Source organism: Apus apus, chromosome 1, assembly GCF_020740795.1.
Source record: "Apus apus isolate bApuApu2 chromosome 1, bApuApu2.pri.cur, whole genome shotgun sequence".
Lineage (NCBI taxonomy): Eukaryota > Metazoa > Chordata > Aves > Apodiformes > Apodidae > Apus > Apus apus.
Window position 1 is genome coordinate 94,058,299 of NC_067282.1, and position 20,321 is coordinate 94,078,619.

At 44.3% G+C, this 20,321-nt stretch overlaps 1 protein-coding gene across 5 annotated transcripts in view; it reads right to left on the bottom strand.

The window, feature by feature from the left end:
• Positions 1 to 20,321, bottom strand: part of TIAM1 (TIAM Rac1 associated GEF 1) — a 186,163-nt gene that overhangs the window by 67,995 nt on the left and 97,847 nt on the right. For all 5 annotated transcript variants that reach the window (XR_007890810.1, XM_051631326.1, XM_051631299.1 and 2 more), the window contains one exon: positions 14,238 to 15,217. Coding sequence is in view for 4 of the 5 variants with exons in the window: in XM_051631326.1 (XP_051487286.1) it covers positions 14,238 to 15,206 (969 nt within the window). In the remaining variant the exon portion in view is untranslated. The remainder of the gene's footprint in view (positions 1 to 14,237; positions 15,218 to 20,321) is intronic.

Genomic DNA, 20,321 nt, shown 5'->3' on the forward strand with positions numbered 1-20,321 from the left:
TCAACCTACGCATTTTGAAAAGAAAACATTGATATTGTACATTTGCACCTATAGATGAAGATATATTTTAGACATCCCAAGATTGTCATTTGCAAATTATATAACCAAGAAGGTACTTTTTATCCTCCTAAGAAGTTAACGTATTTGACATCATTTCTGTTTTGGTTGTCATTTCTACATCACAAACCCTAACAATGGGTCAGAACCTCATGGTGATAGACCCTGCCAAAATACTGCAACAACAGAAGACCATTCCTGGTCCCAAAGAACTTGCAGTTGAAGTATCACAGCAGACAAGAATATGGACAGCTTGAATAAGAAAGGAAACAACACAATCAAACTCAGGTTTTGAAGGCTTACTGGGTCAGCTTGCACCCTGCAATAAGGTTACGGCCCAAAGGGAGCTAACCACTACCATCTCTGCACTCGTACGTATCTATGGCAGTTTTTGAAGGAAAATAAACTAAGGCCAAGCCCTGTAAGTGGAGAGAAATGTCTTAAGTTAGATACTAGAGAGAATAGGGAGATAGGGAAGAAAATGCAAAAAAGTGAGAAATAATGCCAAAACAACAGGGATTTCAGCCTCTACCTCTCCAGCAAGAGCAGCTGGTGCTTTGATTTACAAGTTTAAAAAAAAGAAAGAGGAGACTTTGAGGAGAGGTGGCAGAATACAGTATTTATTTTGAGTGAAAAACAAGTTTGTTGGTGTTTGTTCAACCACCAGTTTTCTATGCATCCAGCTCTGCCGAAGCTGAGAAACCCTCCACCAAGCTCTGTTTGAAACCTCTCTGGACTGGAGCAAAGGCTGGATGAGAAAACCTTAGGGGTGTTGCCAAATCAACTTTCAAGGCATTAATTTGTAACAGATTGACTCATTCTTTATAAATGCTACCTCTCAAGGGAGACTTGGAGTCCAGCTGGAAGCATAAGCGCTTCCTTCCCCACTCAATGAGTACAGTTATCCTAGTCAGTCAGGTTATTTAATGCAACACATAGTGATAGACAAGCTGTTCTGGAGAGGCCAATATTCCTTTACTCCCATCCCATGTGAATGAGCTTAGCAAGGCTTCCTGTAAGTGCAGTCATCTGCCTGTCCAGAGCAGTTTTCACAACCACACATTTTTTCCTGATGTTCCACTACACTTTTTTTTTAGAAGCCAATTATCTTTCCAATTCTTGCAGCATTGCAAAGGCGGGATATCTGGAGGGGGGAGCTGGTGCTGCTCAGAAACCAGTGTTTACAAAACACGGCCATGAGTGCATTTTTGCACTCCATCCCGAAAAGCTGGATGGTGTGACTTCTGATGACAGTGCTCTATCCAAGACCCTGTGCATCTGGAGGACAGGACAGGCACAGCCGCTCAAAGCCCAAAGCACTGCCCCTCTGCCAGCACAGCTACATTGGTGCACAACCAGCATGCCAAAGAACTGAACCTGATCCCTCATGTTCACTGCGATAATTATGCCCGTAGAATGACCACTGGTTTCTGGACCCTTCTACCTGCGTAACTTTTTTAAAGGGAAGAATATGCCGTTCAACCAGCATAAACAAATCTGCATCCTACAGCGAACACTGCGTAATGGTGGCAATAGAAATTATCTGAGGTGTTGAGATTATTATTTTAGGTTACTGATTTAATAAATATACAATCTGCCTCATAATTATTTCATCCATGCTATAAAAAAGTTTAGAGTTAATTCCAAAATTTTAGCTGATGCCACTTTCAGGAAGCGTATCTCATGCTTTAACTAAAATCAGTCAGTTTAAAAAAATAAAGAGCTACTAAAACTGACCACCAACTTGAGGGAAATAGGATTTGCAATTTTGCCAGCCATTGTATGCATAGAACTTTCTTGGGCTTTTTAGCAGATGGAGTGTTTGTTCAAAAAGAGAAGTGCACCTAGAAATGTTCAAGGACAGTGCTGCAATGTGGGCTCTCAAGGTTGCTTGTGCCCTGTGAGACACAGCCTTTACATCAGGCATTGATGGCCTCAATTTCCCCATCCACAAACGGGGTTTTTACTCCGTAACTGATATATATGGGCATAACGGTTTACTGATTATAACAAAATGCAAGGATGGAAAACTCAGAGTGCATGTTATATATATACTCATGAGCTTAAATTGTAGCACATTTTGCAAATATCTTTATAATCTTTACCACAATGCAAGTGATAGGTTGGATGGGTCAAAAGGTCTTTTCAGCATAATGCTGCAACCCTGCCCCTAATCTTCCTCTGCTCCATGCACTCTTTTTTCCTCTCTTAAATACCCCTTATCAAAGACCCCTTTAGAAGACCCCCAATTCAACCCCTTTAGAAGGAGGAAAGTCTGAGCATACAAAGGTCAGAATGGTTCAAAACCTACAGCCTGCTGATATTGTTCACGCTCATGAATTATGAAATGTGGCATTGAGTGAGCTTAGCACTTTTGAAAGTCTGTTGTATGAAAAGATCAGTCTCGGGGTTAGGAGGGTTAAGAGCATTCATTGCACAGGTCTCTGACTTCTGAGTTCCTGCTGCAGTGTCAGCTCGTTCTCATCAGAGGGTATAAAAAGCTCTCAAGAAGTAGCCAACATCTGCTCTGGCCGTCTCGCAGTGCTATAACCAGCATACTGAAGCTCATTCAATTAAGAATTCAGCAGAGGTTTAGTATTGTGCTTCCATAGGAATGTGCTGAGGTTGAAGGGGTAACAATCGCAAGCCAAGCAACAAACCATAGCAGGGATTGATGAACACGTCACTGGGGGCTCTTCAAAAAAGGATGCTGAAAATTAAGCATCCCAACTCATACCATCAGCAACGTGGCTCTCTTGCTGATGAAACTAATGTGGATACACGGGCCCCTAGCTTTGGTATCCAGCTTCAAAATACCTACTGAAATGGCCACCACAGGCTACTGCCCAGAAGCAAAGTAAACATTGTGTAACCTTCATGGGAGCTATTTAAAAATTACTCACATTTCCTGCTTAAGTTCTCAAAGAGCCCCATGGGCAAAAGCAACATCTCTCTCCTCCAAGGCAGACTTATTGCTGTTTTGGGCCCATGATGGGATGCACCACCAAGGCTTGCTAACAAAACAAGCGTTTCACTCCTCAGCAGAAGGAGTTCTCAGGCAAAGACTTGAGGCTGAGAGTGAACTACAGACATGGCTCAGCCATCACTACTCACCCTTCTGGCTCCTTCCTATTGTCCCTGCAGCTCTCCATCATGATGCCAACAGCATGAGCCAGCCACATTGTGGGAGCTGGGAGGCAGCTGAAGAGTGCAGAATGCACTTTTCTGAGGCCTTCCCACTGGTGTTTACCTAGCTTTGGGCCTGGGAGGACAAGAGGGCAAAGCAAGAAGGAGGTTGAAATCATGAAATTGGGCACACCAAAGCAAAAGCATGTAGCAAAGAAAAGAAAGTGTATTTTCTCCACAGCAGAGAGATGGGGCAAGTCATGGGAATAGCAGTTCTTGGTATTTTGCAAACACAACAGGTCTTAAGTCCACAGAGACAACAAACTGAGGAAACAGGGGGCTTTGTGCCTTTGATTTAAGACTGCTTTGTGGAAAGCAGTAAGAAAGTTACATAAAGACCACTAGTTCAAGAAGGGAATTAAACTGGCTCTAGAGACTGTGCTGCACTTTATGCCATGATGGGAAGGTGGCAAGTAGTGGCACAACTTCCACCAGGATCTGGGATCCCTGCTGTTGCTGAAGATGATGGAAAAATGGAACGGTTTCTTACACTGGTAGTGCTACTGTATAGGTTGTAAGTGCCCAGGGTTTATGAAAGAAGGTTGGGGAGACAGTAATAGAGGGAAAAGGGAGGGGAAGGTGGAATGCCCAATGCCAGAAAGATATGCCACAGCACGAGAAACCAGAAATGGGCTGAATGGTGCCATTGTTACCAACAAGAACGCAGTGAGGCCCAGCAAGCAGGCCACGTGCCAGGACAGCTACAACAGCCCTAACAGCAGTCGAGCATAATGAAGTGGAATTAACACAGACCCATCAAACTCAGAGAACAAATTAACAGATTAACCAATTGGGTAAAATGTTGGTGAAAGTATTAGCAAGCCACTTAAATCTATGTTTTTGCCTCACATGGACACCGAGTTCCACGCAAAGCAAGCCAGTGGGGAAGAAAACTGTAATGCAAGCTACCTCAACCTCTTGTACTTGGTGCTGTAGCTTTTGCATATGAGCACCTGATAGTCATAACTCTGTATCATCACTACAGCCACATTTATTTAAAAACTCTTGCTAGATTGAGAAGATACACAGAAAAAAACCCTGTGCTTTAGAAAAAATGTCTCACCTTCAGCTAGCAAAAATCAGGAAAAAGTTTTGGAGCAGGTTCCAATGTCTTTGTCCCCTTGTGGAACATATTTGGTTCTAGCCTCTGCTAGCAAGAGACCACTGGATAGAATAACCCTTCCCCAACCCTCTGGCTCATGACTGGACACATTCAGAGTTCTTGCAATAACAAAGCACTTACCAAACTTCCCCCTATTACAGACACTATTAAAACAGCATGGTGAATCACTTTCTCCTGCTTGACTGACAGCAGTGATTCATAGGCACTTCAGGCACATGGGACTGATTTAGTAGGAAAAGTCTTACTTCCCCAATATGAACAGTTCCTTATGTGATTAATACTTCTTTCTAAACTAACTATTAGCTTAAAAGTACTCATTAGTAAAAGGCAACTGAGTGGGTTCTTTTCTTGAAAGAGGCTCCCTCCAAGAGAATGCAAATTCTCTGTTCCCCAGCCTGTTTAGCAACAGAGCAATAACATGTTCACATTCAGCAACCACCTGAAATTGCATGTAACTTGTCTGGTTGCTAGTTAGGCAAGTACCACAGAATACATTTAAAATAGACAGGTAAGCAGCCTGATGGTTTGCATGCTTTTATGCGCCTGGTGTCTCTTTGAAGCTCCTGTGTAGAAAAAGATTGGCTTGATAAGTGTTCTTCCTTTCTTTTCAGTACTGACTCTACCATCATTTGATGGTCAAGGTGGTCTGTTAAGGTATGACTTGCTCCAAATCAAAATTATTTTTTTCTCCAGAGTAACTTCAACACCTGGTAACGAATGCATTAGAAGATTTATCTGTCTTGAAAAGAGTAAAACCATTACAAGAAGCAAAGATAAATCATAAATTGCAATTGAAACCTGAGTGGGAGAAATGGTTTTAAAGCTGCAGTGGAGAAACACAAAAGTAACTCCATAGCTGATTCTGTCTGGGAGAAATACTGCTTTGAAGACTGTTACAGACATACTGAATTATGTCCATATAGCTCACTGTAAAGTCAGAGGGATTGTAATAATGACATGAAGGAGATCTGCTACTGCAGCAATGAACAAAGCCCATCAACCAGATGCTAGGAGTTGATATGAGGAAGGTTTTGAAGATACCTGCAACAGGACAGTATTATACAAGAACTAGCCAGGATGCATCAGATTGACAGCAGGCTTTAGAGAAGTAAACTGACAGCCACAAACCAACTCTGGCCACCTGTGGTTTTCTGTTGGATTGGTTGGGTCCTGTTTACACTTCCTAGGAGGGCTCCCAACTTGAATGAGGTACAGTTATGAGCCAACTGCAATTTGTATGTGGATACCAGACTGAGATGCTGAGTTTGTTACCTCTGGGAATTCAAAGAGATCATATACTGATATGTACAAGCAGCCTGGGTTCCTACTTCGGTGCACTCACCACACTGGTGCAACAGTTCTTCAGCTGTCTGAAGGAACCAAAATTAAACCAAACCAAATCCCTTATATGTGTTATTAAAGCTGTTCAGAGTGGTTTAATAAGCAAGAAGGGTTTGGTCATGGTTCTCTGAAATCAAATTTACTCCCAGGAAAAAAGGTCCCAGCCCAGACCTCCAGATATTTCTTCTACCCGTGAGCTTTACTCTTATTACAAAAGGATGAATCACAGTCACAGGTTTCTGGGCGCTAATGCCTCGGAAAGTCTTAAGGCATGGATTCCAATGTATTTTGGTTCCAGGATTCCTTTGTGAACTTATCTTGGTGAATGCCATACAGTGTAATCTGGCATCTTGGAAAGGCAGACAAGGTACTGGATGCCAGGCACTCAGAAGATACTTGAATATGGGAAGAAGAGGAGCATCCACTTTGCTCCTGTGGGGCAGGCAGGCAGCAATCACCAATGTACCAAGCATCCATCCACCCCATTTTCTTTGCAGGCAACTCTAACAGATACAAATGGCTGTTACCTCAGTATTACATTTGGCTCCTTCACTCCATGTTAAGCTAACACGTTAGCTTGATGCCTCTAACAGAGGGTTTGGGAACGTTTTTGGTTCACTGACTCCTCAGACTCTTTCCAGCTATTATGTGGACTCTTCCAGAAAGACCACCTCTGTAGACCACCTTGCCTCCCCAAGAAGCCTGGTTTTCTTGGCTAACTTAGATGCCTCAAAGACAAATTACAGGCTCACAGGGACTCCTGCAGCAGTCAGCAAAGTACAACCCTAGAGGACTTGTCAGCTGTGAGAATGAAAATGTTGAAAATGAAACAGTCCTCCATAAACCTGCAGGGAAATACACATGACAGCTTTACCCTTCTCTCCACAGTACTGTGCAGAGCTCTTCACTGACTCAGGAAAGTTGTGGCATCAGTTTGTGATCTGTCGATGTTCAGAAATTTAGTTTTGCCCTTAGCAGGAAACAGCACGAAGCACTTCCATGAGACCTCAGCACACCAGCTCTTCCCTGGCTTTAGCACTAACTTTTAAGGACTGATAAAGTACATAATACCATGAACAAGAATCAACCCATAATCCAGTAAAGTCTCTTGCAGTGTGGTCCCTGCACACAGCTTCCAAGACCTGCACAGATCTGGGGTTGACACCCGTTTTCCAACAGCAGCACTGGGAGGAAGTCTCTGTGCTTAAGCACTGCAGTGTTTAATCCCTCTGTTCCCAAATTATATGGTGAGGACCCCTTCCCAGCTTCCCCACTTTTCATCCCAATGGACCTCCCAGCTGAAGAAAGTTTCTAGATGGATTGAGCTAACCATAAACTAATGTGAGCAGCCTAACTGTGCTCAAGTTAAACAAATGGCAACATGCCTAACCAAAATCCTGGAAGTAAAATACAGGGTTAGGTTACTTTTTGTCACTCAGTGCCAAGAAGAGGCAATTACTCCTGAGAAATGTAATAGAGGGAGTAGAAGTGGGGAAGGGGGTAAACTGCTAGAACAGCAGTTTAAAAACAAAACATATCATCTGGGAGGTGTTCACCTCAACAATAACCTGACTGAAGGGAGCAGGGAAAGATCTGCCATCTGGGATGATGACTAGTCACAGGATCACATGCTGATGCTCTCTGAAAGGAAAAATTTCAGTGGAAGACTTCACTGGAAAGGAACACTATTGCAAAATTGCACCCATCTAAGTAAGCACAGCCCAGCAAACAAGCAGCTGGAGCAACCTGTCTGTGATTTTTAAGTGGAAAGTACTTGAAACTAAAAAATATGTGGTGTATATAAGCTTTACAGAGAATACAATTACTTCCAATGGTACAAGCACTTCAGATATAAAATTACAAATTCCTACTGTTTAAAAACAACATGCCTGAGTGGAGCTAGATCAGATATCAGGACTGCTGATTTGCTTTCCATTGACTTCACACCAAGAGCAATGGAATAAAAACAAATTAAGATCTTCAAAAGAGTATCAAAATATTTGCTAGCAAAGACCAAAACACTCATTTTCACCTGCTCCCTTCCGTGACAACATTGGGGCAGAGTTGTGTGGTCTGAAGTGAGTGACTACTATTGGCTTCAAAATATCCTGAATGGGCAATACCTGATCTAATCTCCTCCATCTGGGAAGGGGAGCCTGGCAACAGAGCAGGGAAGACCTCTGAGTTTGGGTCTGAAGCCCTCTATTCAAGCTTTCCTCCAAGTTTACTCTGAAATTGCTTCCAGTCAGGCTATAAACAGCTCATTTGGTCTAGCCATTCAATGGGTCTGGTAATTCAGATCCTCTAAGAGCTGCCACACCAGCAGCCAGCAGAACCCAAGATGTAGATCCACAAGCAGTTTACACTGGTGCAAACCTTGGCTGCCTTGACCCTCAAGACCATTTCCATCCCTTCCTTTAATTTGGCACCCTGGAGCCAGTAGCTGAAAACAAAGATGTTTGGTTTTAATAGGGCTGCTTGCCTGGAGGCTTAGCAAAGTGACCCAGCTGACCAGTGCTGTTTGGTGAGATTCAGCTCCTTGAATCATCCAGCCAAATCATCCAACTCAAGGATCTCCAAGTTTTGGAGGTTTGGAGCATGGCTCAGTTGATATCCAAGACCTTGGGAATGACCTCCATCTGAAAGGATTGTGTGAACAGGGGCTCAAATCAGTGAGATGCACACTATAGCTGAAAATCAGTAACATCTTACTTTTAGGCACCTACTAAACTACGTGTCATTAATTAAAATGTAATGACACACTAATTTGTCTTTATTACTTTCCTTGATTCCATCTGGAGTCAAACAACTAAGAGTCTGGGTCAATCTGATTAAGAATCACACTTAGGCTGAAAATAGCTGAGTTTTCCAGCTACAGACTGAGATGTACAGAATTACTTCAATAGAAGCAGATCTTCAGCTGCTGAAGATACTCTTGCCTGGAAAAGCAATGATGGAGGAGGGCTGTAAGCAGAGACTGTAAGGTCACAAGTGTTATGCAGAGCGAACAGGATGCAGTGGTAGCCAGAAGCAGAAAATTATTTCAGAACAGAGAATTCATGGGGGACAGGTCAACCCAACAGTGTTGGATGCATTCCTCACTCAGGAAGACTCAAATCACTAATCTTCCAGGATTGGGAAGAATGCACTAACGGGAAGTACACCCTGTACTCTACCAGTTTCTTTCTTTCTTTTCCTGAGCACTTGGTATTTGGGGAACAAAGCACTGCGCTGGATGGTGCTTTCATGTGACAGACCCAGTGCTGTCCATTTTGAGATTATATCCTCTATGCCATAAAATCATTTGTGAAAAAGTTTTACATATCTTAAAAATCAGTTTCAAAGTATCAGCTCTCTGGAGTTTAGCCATCTGACAGAGCATAACGAAACACTATAACCTGTTATTAAATTCCCTGAGATGGTAAAAAAATATTATCAACTGGAAAGATATTCTAATTTTAGACTGTTTACTCTGTACATCCTGATATAATTCCCACAAAAACCTTGATGGCATCTCCTGCAAATTTTTTTATATAGTTGTTTGGGGTTTTTTAGGGCTTGAGATCCCAAATTCCTTCAGGCTACCTACAGAGGTTTAAAAATAGTAAGAAACTTGAAAATCAGACAAAAGGGGATTTAACACGTCAAGGACATAGCCTGGGGCTGGCACAGAAGGAGGCGCAGTTTCCAAGTCAGTCAGGCAGGAAGTTTGTTTCGTAACAAACACTGGACTTAACATGGTAAAAAACCTTTGCTTTCCCTGCAGACCTGAGGGATATCTTCTTGCTGCTCCTTCTTAGAAGTCATGTAAAAAACCTGGACCGCACTACTGTAACACTAACGCTGGAATTCAGCTTTCTGGAGAAAATAACAAAATGGGCTATAAAGCTCTGAGAGGAATGAGCCACCCTTCTAGTTTGTGAATGACCATGCAAAAATGCTTTGGCCACCATGTTTGCCTGGATTTTAGTGCACACTGGAGTCACATAATGTTCTAAATACTGCTTTTAAACACCATTGCTCCCCTAGAAAAGGCCACCATAGCTTTACACCTACTAGGAACTACTACTCCTAAGGTCTTCCCCACAAAGCAAATACCAACAATGGAAGCCCCTGGAGGTGTCTATCGTCAGCGGCCTCTGTCATCACCACTTCAACCATCACAAAAACCAGACGGGGAGGAGCAGGACATACAGAAGCAGCATAAGGAGAATGTAGTGCTGGCTCATGCTGATCTGCAGCAGAAACCCACAAACAAACACAGTGCTGACACCAGGGCCTGGCAAGCAAATTTTGCCGCATGACTAGAACATCTTCTGTACATGTCTCCTTCACCTGACTGTAGAGGAGTCTGAAATGTCAAAAAAGGTTAATGACCTCCAAAAGACTGTATCCCTCCCATTTGACGGTCCACAGAAAAGAGCAATCAGAAATTATCCACAGAGGAGGAACATGGGAAAAGGAGGTGGCAACACAGGATTGAAAGTGGCACAAAACCTTATCTCAAGATTTCCATTCTGTAATTCCCCTCTCGAGACCTGAGCTTACATTTCTCCCTGAAGATCCACCTGGAAGAGGAGAAAGGAGTCTTCTGCAAGGAGATGTTTAGCTGCAAGCAGGACACAACAGAGACACTTCACAAAATCTGGATCCCAACAAGCAGGTTGTAGGATCCTGGGGATCTCACAACCCACATTCAGAACAAGCTGTATCCAACTGGAGCTTGTCTCCCTTTGAGCAAAAATGGGTGAAAATGTCAGCCAATTAAGCTTTTTCCACCTACATCACATCAGGTCCAAAAGCCAAACAGGATCCCAGCAGAGCTCTCCAGGAGGCCTCGCTTCAGCAGATCTGAACCTCTAATGTTAAATTATTACAAAAAACAGAACACCTGCGTGGGTGCCCCAAAGCCACTCTGTGAATATTAATCTCTTTTGCATATTGAGTGTAATTGTCTCTCCAGTATTAAAAAGCTCTCCTTCTCCATTAGTGGAAAGTGACTCCCACAGTTCAATTTAAGGTTTAAATTTGGAAGGGAAAAATTTTATTTTCTTTTTTAATCTAAATGATGTACTTGCAAAGATCCCATGGATAAGGCTTTGTAACTAAACATGTACGGCTGTGATTCCAGCATCTCCTTTCTCTGATACATCCAAGAATGCATTTTGCCAGTAGAGTAATCAGCATAGCACAAAAATGCTGCTGACAACTTCTAATAAATTTAGACTATATAGAAAATATTATGATATACATACAGTTTGAACACGCATGTAACAGTGGCTGGATCCAGGAATCAAACACAAAGGCACAGACCCATTACTGTGGTCTCAGACTTACCCTGCACTCGGCCTCTTCTGCTTTCAGGGACCACTTTGAAAACTAGACTACTCAAAAGCTACCTGCAAGTGGCCATCAGGACCTTTCCCTACTTATAGCATGAGGACAGGTGAGACTAAAAAAATTTGCAAATATCCCAGCTATGACTTTGTAAAAACTGGAAAAAAACAATAATAAACAAACACTGGCAAATACAAACCCAAATTCTTGTGAGGACGGGCAACAGTAATGTGGGCAGAAACCTCACTTCTGGCAACGAGGCTCAATTATGTGAGTTTGAACAAGGGAGCTACCTCTGCACTGTTAAGCAATGCAGGGACAGTGACAGGTCCCTGGCCTGGAGGTCAACAGGGAACACTGCATCCAACACCATATTACACCTGGTCCTGGGTCACCCTTGTGTAGTGCCTCTGTGGCCCCAAGATATAACTATTACTTTGCGGGATCAGGATGAGGGAGGCAGTTCAAAAGGTTGGAAAAAAACATGGAAGTTTTTCCTCAGTCCACTAAACTGTTTTTATAGCATGAAATGTTTTAGAGCATGAGGACACATGTGGCAGGCTCTAGGGCAATGCTCAAGGTGGTCACCAAGAGTGTAAACCCGATTGAGCAAGTGTTGTAAGACTGGGAAGGACAGAGGGAAACAAAACTCCCCAAACTTACCAAGTACAAGCTGGTACAGGCCAACACAATGCAAAGGAGCACTTCAACAGCAAAGCAGTAAGGCCATCAGTTCTACATGTGAGCTTCCACCATCTCAGGTAAGGTATCCATCATGCTCTACTGCACACCAAGGGTGTCAAGTAAAGATGAGCAAAGTGTCGAGATATCATTGGACTGGGGATCAGGTACAAAGACAGGCTGGTAGTCTCCCCCCTCTCACCCACCCTAATCAGGTTCACCATGGAACTGGTCCTTTTACTTTGTGTGCAAATTTGGACTTCCTTTTTGCTCCATCTATCAAACACATAATGATAGTAATTTACCTAAGCTGTCTAAAGGTTAGCTGAATAACATGAATTCATTGCTGACAAGTATGTTATACTTGTTGTACGCTGCTAGGATTAAAGACTTGGAATGAGTTTTGGCCTTTCCAAAGCTTTAATTTTATTGAATTTATACCGGTTAATAAACACTGCTGAGACTCCTTATAGCCACTGTCTCCAAGCTCAGAAGATACATCTAGTGAAACCAGACACACAGAGTGATTTCTCTGGGCACAGCTGAGTCCTCACAAAAAGGTACGCAAATTTGTGACTTTCACTAAGTGCCTCAGAGGAATCTTCGTAATTCCAAGATAGGCACCAAGAAGAAAAACAAATGCTTTGCTGTTTACCAGTGATATTGCTCTCTTCTTAAATACACTTGAAAGAGAGCTGGAAGCAGCAGTTGCACCTAACAGTCTTCATGAAAGCTATTATGCTCAAGGCTGCCAAACAACATCCTTTTTTTGGTGGTTGTTGTTCTCTTGTTTTTTATCCCACACTGCCTTCATGGAGCACCAAAGGGTTTCTATGGTCATACCGTAAAAATACCTCCAAAAATAAAGAGCCGATTTTGAAGTACAATGCCGCTGTTGTGGGACACTGCAGCATCTGTTTTAGCATGTCATTTTTATATTTAGAAGCAGTCTATCTCCACAGATCAAGCACAGCCAGTAAGACTCTCAGCAACCCCTTCTCATCAGCTCTCACAAGTCAGTGCCAGCCAGTGGGGAGCGGCATGCTCCTCTCCCTCTCCAACAGCCTCTGCACCTCCATAGCCCCCCACCTCCTCTGTGGCACGCTGCAACCTGCCTGGCTTGTGCTGCCCAGCCTGGTATCTCCAACACTGGTGTCCTGCCAACAGCTCAGCCCAGCAGCAGGACACAAGCCTGACGGCCTCCAACCTTGATGCAACGTGCTGTTTTCTAGTTTTTTCTGGGTCACGCAGCGTGGCGTGTGTACGCTGCATGGCATATGTAGGAGAAACCATGCAACAGAATCAGGGGAGCCACTGAAGCATGCAATCTGGTGCACAGCTCTGACCTGCGCCATCAGACTGTTCTGTCTGTGTCCCCCGGCCATGTTTCTGAGCCAGTGCCCACAGCTAGAAAATACTGCATGAAAAAAACCTACCACAGCCAGCCCCTTCGATTAGGTGTCTGGACCACCACTTTGAGAAGGTCCAGCAAGTCACCTGAACGAACTTAAACTGACAGCAGTATGCCCACAAAGTGTATGCCACATGCAGCTTGTATAAGTGGGCAGGATTTGTAGCTCCTTTTTCTCCCCCTCTAAGAGTAGTCTGCCACTTACTGAAAGCAGAATTGCTGCTTACAGCATGAGGCAGTGCTCTGTAACTTGATCAGGCAGAACAGGGCCAAGAAAAGCAGGGCAAAACATAATGAAGACTCAACAGCAGCCATCAAAGGAAAGGTCACAGGAGTGGTGTTTGGAGCACAAGAGGGGCACCAGACAGAAAAGCTCATCTTGGCTCTGTGCTGTTTGTTAAAAGGATGAAGGGTATGACGTCCTCCCTGACTAGGAGAGGCAGCATCTTCTCCGTATGTTTACATGCCACATAATTTTTCAGTTTACAATGGGTGAGCGCTGCAGCTCACAGGACTGGCAGTCTCCTGCAAGAGGACAGCAGTGTTTCTAGGTGATATTTTGGACAAATGTGAGCATCAGCTAATTAGAAGAGTGAAATTTCAGCCCAGTGAGTTTTTGCGATAGAGGGGAGGGGACACACTCACAGGCTTCTCCTTCAGTTCCAGCCACGAGTCAAGGAGCACTTGCATGTGTGCAGGCAGGGGAGGGTGACAGGACACAGAGGGCAGGGAGGGCAGAGAGGGGAGACACAACCAACGTGCAAGAACTCCTCAAGTGATCAGTTTTGGCAGCTACCCTGGAAAAAAAGGCACCATCAGCACTGCAAACAGACAGGAAAACCTTTAGCTGGCAAATGCAAATTTATCTTTTCCAGAGACAGGAAGAGTGGAAAGGGCCCAGAGCTGCAGATAAGGAAGGGAGCAGTGATGGGATCAAGCCAGATCTGGACACCAGTTAGTTCAGCTCTCTCCTGGATGCAGCTCTCTTCTTGGAAAAAGAAAGTTGAAGGAAAACAGCCTGAAAGAACCTGGAATATCTTTATCTACAGACATAGCTTAGCAAACGCCACACATTTATTACAAAGAATAAAACTGCCTTACCTGAGTAGTTTTTGCCCTTCTGCCTTGCATGCTGTTACTATGGCTAATTTGTGGGTTGGTGGCCCCTTCAGATAGGCAGTGGGATTTCCTGCAGGGCAGTGTGTTGTAATTACTGTAGGAAGGCGCATCCTCAGCAGTGACCGATGTCATCTTATGGCTCCCAATATCCGGGATGTCGGACACTAAATTCCGGCAGTACCCTCCAAAGGCGTTTCGCGGGCCACCATTGATGGTAGCACTGGGGGTTTTGGGGGAATACAAGTCACTCATAGAGTTGGCACGCTGGCAGACAACCAGTGGCTGGGGGATGCCACTGGCCTCTGTCCCCCGAGTGGCCTCGGCATCCTTCTCCTCGGCCAAGCCCAGGATTTCCTCGTTGCTCGTTAAATGTTCCTGGCTGAGGTCAGAAAGCGAAAATTCCAGGCTGTCCTCGCGCCAGATGTCGGCCGATTTGGAGCGCTTCTTCTTGAAGCTGGCTGTCTCCATGAAGTTTGTCCCATTGGTCGTGTACCGATGCGACCTCCCGTCGCCCTCTGCCAGGTATGGTGGCTCATCCCCATAGAGCCTGCTCTCCTCCGAGTCAGGCATGCTCTGCACAGAGGCAGCGGTGAGGACGGTACTGCTGTCCACGCTGGGGGTGACGGAGGAGTCGGTGTGGTAGGAAACAGGCCGCAGGCCCATGTCCACCCGGTCCACCCAGATGGGGCTTCCAAAGTCCTCTAGGTTGGCCTCCTGGGCGAAGGGCTCCAGGCCGTTCTCTGCCAGGGACTGGGGGATGCTGGGGGTGCTGCTGGAGCGGGTGCTCACTTCTGAGTTACGGTGGATAATTTTCCCGGAAGAAGCGTGCCGCGTCCGGCGAGAGGCTTTATTGGAGAGGCGAAGGGAGCGGGAGGTGTGCTTGCGGCCCAGGCTGGTGTGCTTGTCTCCGTAGAAGGCGTGCTCTACGCTCTGGCTCTCCGCGTTTCCCATGGTGTCACGGTCTGCAGGAGGAGACAGTGGACACGGTTACAGGCAGCAACCAAACACGCAGGCAAGACACATGGACACTTCAGAACACTCAAAACAACTTTTTTTTTTCTTTTTCTTTTTTTTCATTTTTTAATGAACCTGTCTTCAATCCTACAGCTACACCATAGCTTCTACCAGATCTAGCAGGACGTATTTTAACAGCAGCAACTAATCCCACAGGATTAACTAAGGGGGCCAGCAACCGTACCAGCACACTTATAAATAAAACTCAGTTAAATTGGTATGTAGGAAAAAGCCAGACGATAGCTATGCTGGTGTAAACGAAGAGTGTAGAAGAGGGAAGGACTGGACCTTGAATTTTGGTGTGAACTGGAACTAGTTTACCACCAAAAGTGCACTGGCAATCTCAGCTCTGCACACATTCACTCACTCTTCATGTTTACTTCGTGATTCCAGTCAACACTACAAACTCAAAAAATCAACAGCTATTGTTTATCTGCATATGACAAGATGGCAAAAAGCAGATGGATTATGTCTTTATCTGAAATTTCCTGCCTTTTTTTTTTTCCTAGGAACTGTGAACTGAAGCACCAAATAGCAAAGTGCAAATTCAACTGTTTGGCAGCAAGCTAATGATAGGTTTGATTTCTGGAACAAAAAAACAGTGCAACATTAAGCAGGTACAGAGAGCCCCACACAAGAAGTTCATATTATGAAAAATAAATTAGCATGAGTGACTCAGACTATACAAAAATAACCTTTCCTTCCTACTCACTCTGAAGCAGATAGCTAGATCTAAGCGCTTTGATCTAGCAAAGAGAAAACTGAGCTGGAATGCAGGGAGTGGGTTTCTGTCCCCATCTCTGTACCTAGCCTCCTGCATTATTCAGTTGCACACATCCCACTGCGAAACAGGTTTCCCATCCAGAAGATGGGAGTGGTGATCTGGATTCAACCTTGAAAAACACTTTGAGGTCGTGATCTCACTCAACAAATGTCAGAAATATTTTATCAGTAATATTGTCTCCTTCTGGCCAAAGATCAAGAAGAATAAGAAAAGTAAATGTTAAAGTACGTGGCCATTCAAAATTAAATAGGAGATCCTGAACTACACAGAAGACAATTATTTTTAGATATATAGTCCATAAATCTTGTACTGAAATTGCAGGACTATTTCCTCATTTTGAGGTATTTTTTCTGTTAGTCTTGGTTGAAAAAGAGCTGCCCTGACAGTAAATAATCTGGCGTTTTTCATTCCTTGGGGCAATTTCCTCTCCTTTAACAGGATGCGCCGAAGTTATTGAGCCAGATGCTGGCAGAATTAATGTGATCATGTATTTTCCCTTGCTATCTAAATTCACACTGTCACGGCTGCACGGAACTGAATTAGCCCAACATAAATTACACAGCAAGCAAGGAATCAATTGTGCTAAACGCAGGCACAACACTTTCTGCCGTAGGCTGCCCTGGGCGCCTATGGTAGCACCCAACTTGTACAGTGATACTTCTGACCACAGTCAGAAGATTACACTTCTCTGCTCTTCCACCCAGCTAAGTAGGTCATGTCTGAGGCTAAAAGTCTGTTCAGTTCTGGAGCAACAGGCACTTCCATAAATATCTGGAGATCTCTCTATCTAAAATAAATACAACCGCATGTCAAGTAAACTATACCAGGAAACACCCTATGTTGACTGAAATTAATGGCTGAACTCCCATTGACTGTAATGAAACTTGGTTATTGTGCATAGTTTAGAAAAATAAATGGGCTGAACAGAAGGCATGTTTTAATCTTAAAAAAAAAAAAAAATTAAAAAAAATTACAGCAATATAAAACCTCAGACAGGGCTGATTATTCCTTAAAAGGTACAGCCCTTTGATATGGACTGGACTGAAAAACAAATGTCGGCTAGCTTTCGCTTCTAAAACATTTTATAGCACAAAACCTGCATTTTGTCTTTGACACTGATGTCTAAAACCAGACCTCTACTCCCTATTTTTGCAAAAGAAACCCTCTCAGGGTAATGCCTTTAGCTGCTTGGATTCTGACATTCTTGCTAACCACACTTTCATTCTACAGGTTTTCCACCAGCTGCAAAGCCCATCAGAGCATGCAAACATTTATCCCCAGTCTCCAGCCACGCAGCCATCACTTTAGTACCTATCTATGGAAAAATAACAGTTTTATAAGTCCTCTTGAAACCCTGAATGATTGACGAATGGCTTTTTACCTTTAGAAACAGAGCTGCCAAGGGACAGGAATGTTCCCTGCACATCACCCGACGACGCACGCTTACTGATGAAAATGCTGAGCAGCGGGGCTACAGAAAGCAGCCCTGTGACACCATCTCGATGTAGTCTCCATGCACACCGGGCAGAATTTCACCCAGCCAAAAAGTAACTGAACCACAAATGTCTTGGTGACGAAAGGAGCAGCAGCTCAGGCTGCATCCCACAAGGAATAACTGCTAGAAACACTTTCATGGAAGGAGGAAAGTCTTTTCTCCGCAGACAGCGACAGGAATGTTTACTGAGTGATTTCACACAATGAGAAGTATCTGCTAGATACCGGCAAGAAGTGTCAGACTTCAAAGGAAAGAGCTGTCCCTTTTAATTCCGTGGATTGGCGCTTTAGGTGAGGACGCGTTTGCAAATCCTGCAGACAGCTATCTGTTCCACAGATTAGCCCATACTTCCCTCCCTCACTCCTGCATCCAGGAAGCACAGCTGAAGAGGCCTTACCCTGGAGCCACTGATCTCCCCGGGACTAACACTGCACGGGGGGTGCAGAGGGGCCGCAGGCAGGCACGGTGCAGCTGATCCAGCTGCAGCACTGCAAGCTGGCACCATTGCCGTGGCACATCACTGTTCCCTGCCAGGTGCCAGGAGATGAGGAGCACAACAGGCTGAGCCCACCTCAAGTGGGGATGACCAACATCACCAGGTCAAGCTGAGGGTGGCCGTGTGTGGTGTGCCTGGGACAAATGGCTTCCCTCCCCCTCCGACTTTCTCATCCTCGTTTTTTTGCATCTCTTCTGCGTTTCTGGCCAAGCATTTCTATGAGCTACCCTCAACCAATTCCAGTACCCATGCAGCGGGGTCCACTAAAACAGCAGAAAATAAACCCACGGGGAGGAAGAAAGGAGGGGAGAAAAACACTGTATTCACTAATTTATTTTTGCTGGGATTCAACCGGCATATGCCAGAGGCAGCACAAGGGTGCCCGTCTGGGTACACAGCAAGGGTGAGGGACAGGGCAGCATGGCTGGAGGGCGATGCAGGAGCCGGGAAAGAGGGAACAGCAAGGGATACCTCCCCCATTTTTTGGCAGCACTGAGCTGTTAGGTCAGCTAAGGCAGATGTGGAAAGGCAGCCCTGAAACGTGAATTCTCACTGAAGCAGATGCTGGCATCCTCGGCTAGCAGGAGTGGCACTGGGCAGGAGAGGGGAGCCCCAACCTCCCTCTCCTAGGGGCAGTGGCAGACACCCTGGGGCAGAAACATCTTAAACTGCTCCAGCAACAACTGCCAGATGCTGCCTGTCTACAGCTTAACTGAATTTAGCACACTCAATGAAAAAAATCTGTATCACATTAAGAAAAAGAGTAATGTTAATGGGAGCTGAACACAAATGCTGGTAGGACAAAGGCTCCCCTTGTTTGCTCACCCGCCAAATCCACAAGTGACCATTAAAGACCTATCAAGGTACCACCAGGATACAACATAAATCATGTGTGACACATCTTGATGCTTTAAACAGGTCTGTTGCTTTCAACCAACAATCGTGATGTGTCAAAAATCTGTTCCGAATTATTCTCTCAAGCTAGCACAGATTAACAGACACAGACCATGCACTGGAAGCAGAACTAGTTGGAAATTTTTCAGCAGAAAATGTTGATTCATCAAAACCCAAACTTTTTGTGGGAATAGATTGCTTTTGATGAAAGGCTCCTCCGCTCCAACGGGGGGGAGATTGGAAAACTGAAGCAAGGAGACAGGCATTTCTACTGGAACTGGCACCAGCTCAGTGACTCAAGTGCTGAAGATGCAGAAGATCAAGATTTGTATCTGTAGCCCAAGTCAGGCAAACAAGGGGTGGCAACTTGTTCCTCCACATCCTTCAGAGGTGCCTGACCGTAGCGTGGAGCTATAGGCTTCTCTGGGAAAGGGCTGTCTCCCTCAGAAGATCTGCTCCCTCCTGGTTCAGAGCCAGGAGAATGTAAAAATTGTGGAAATCTTCATGGGGCCAGAAAAGTCACCTTTTAGCCAGCTTGCACATCAAGAGATCATACGGGGGTTTGAGTTGTTGGGGTTTTTTTAAACCAAAACTTAAGATTTATATCAATGTTAGGGTATCAGCAGAGAGAACACAAATTCTGAGGAAAGCTTTTGAAAAACTGTTCCCTACATCAGCTACCCTAGACAGATGGACTGAACTCTAGCTGAACTGCTGAGTTTTTGCTGGATCAGTTGTATGTAACATAGTTACACATAATGAAAATCGCATTCTGGATGACCACTGATGACAGCTCCATCAAAGAATATAATTTTCTTTGAAAACAGTTATTTTCCTTTCTCATCCCTTACTCCTGATATTAAATATTTCTTAAAATAATTACAAAACCAAAATACTTGTTTCAACTAAGCCTAAGTTACTAACTCTCAAACTTGCAAAAAGCTGGGTCTTCAGATTCCAGAAGGAAATCTGAAATATATTAACTGTCCAACCAAATTTGAAGCACCTCGCAAGACAACAGATTGCATATTTAAAATTAGATTTTAGTAGGAGGCCCTGGTGACAAATCTGTATTTTTCTCCTGGAGCAGAGCTTGAAGGCTGTGAGAACTAGAACAATGATTAAATCCACAGCAAGCAATGAGCTTACAGAAATAAACTTTTGCTAAAATCTGCCAGCCAACATCAAAGTTTTTACTGAACTCATAAGAACCACACAGAAAAATGTACAAGACTAATAAGCAAGTGTGAACATACATGTTTTATTGCAATTAAAATGTGCTTTTCCAAAAGGGCAAGAGAGAGGCTGAAATTCCACAGTAAGCCTGTGAGTTTCTCAGAAACTCCAGCAGCATATTCAGTTGTTTTCAAATCAGAACCTTTT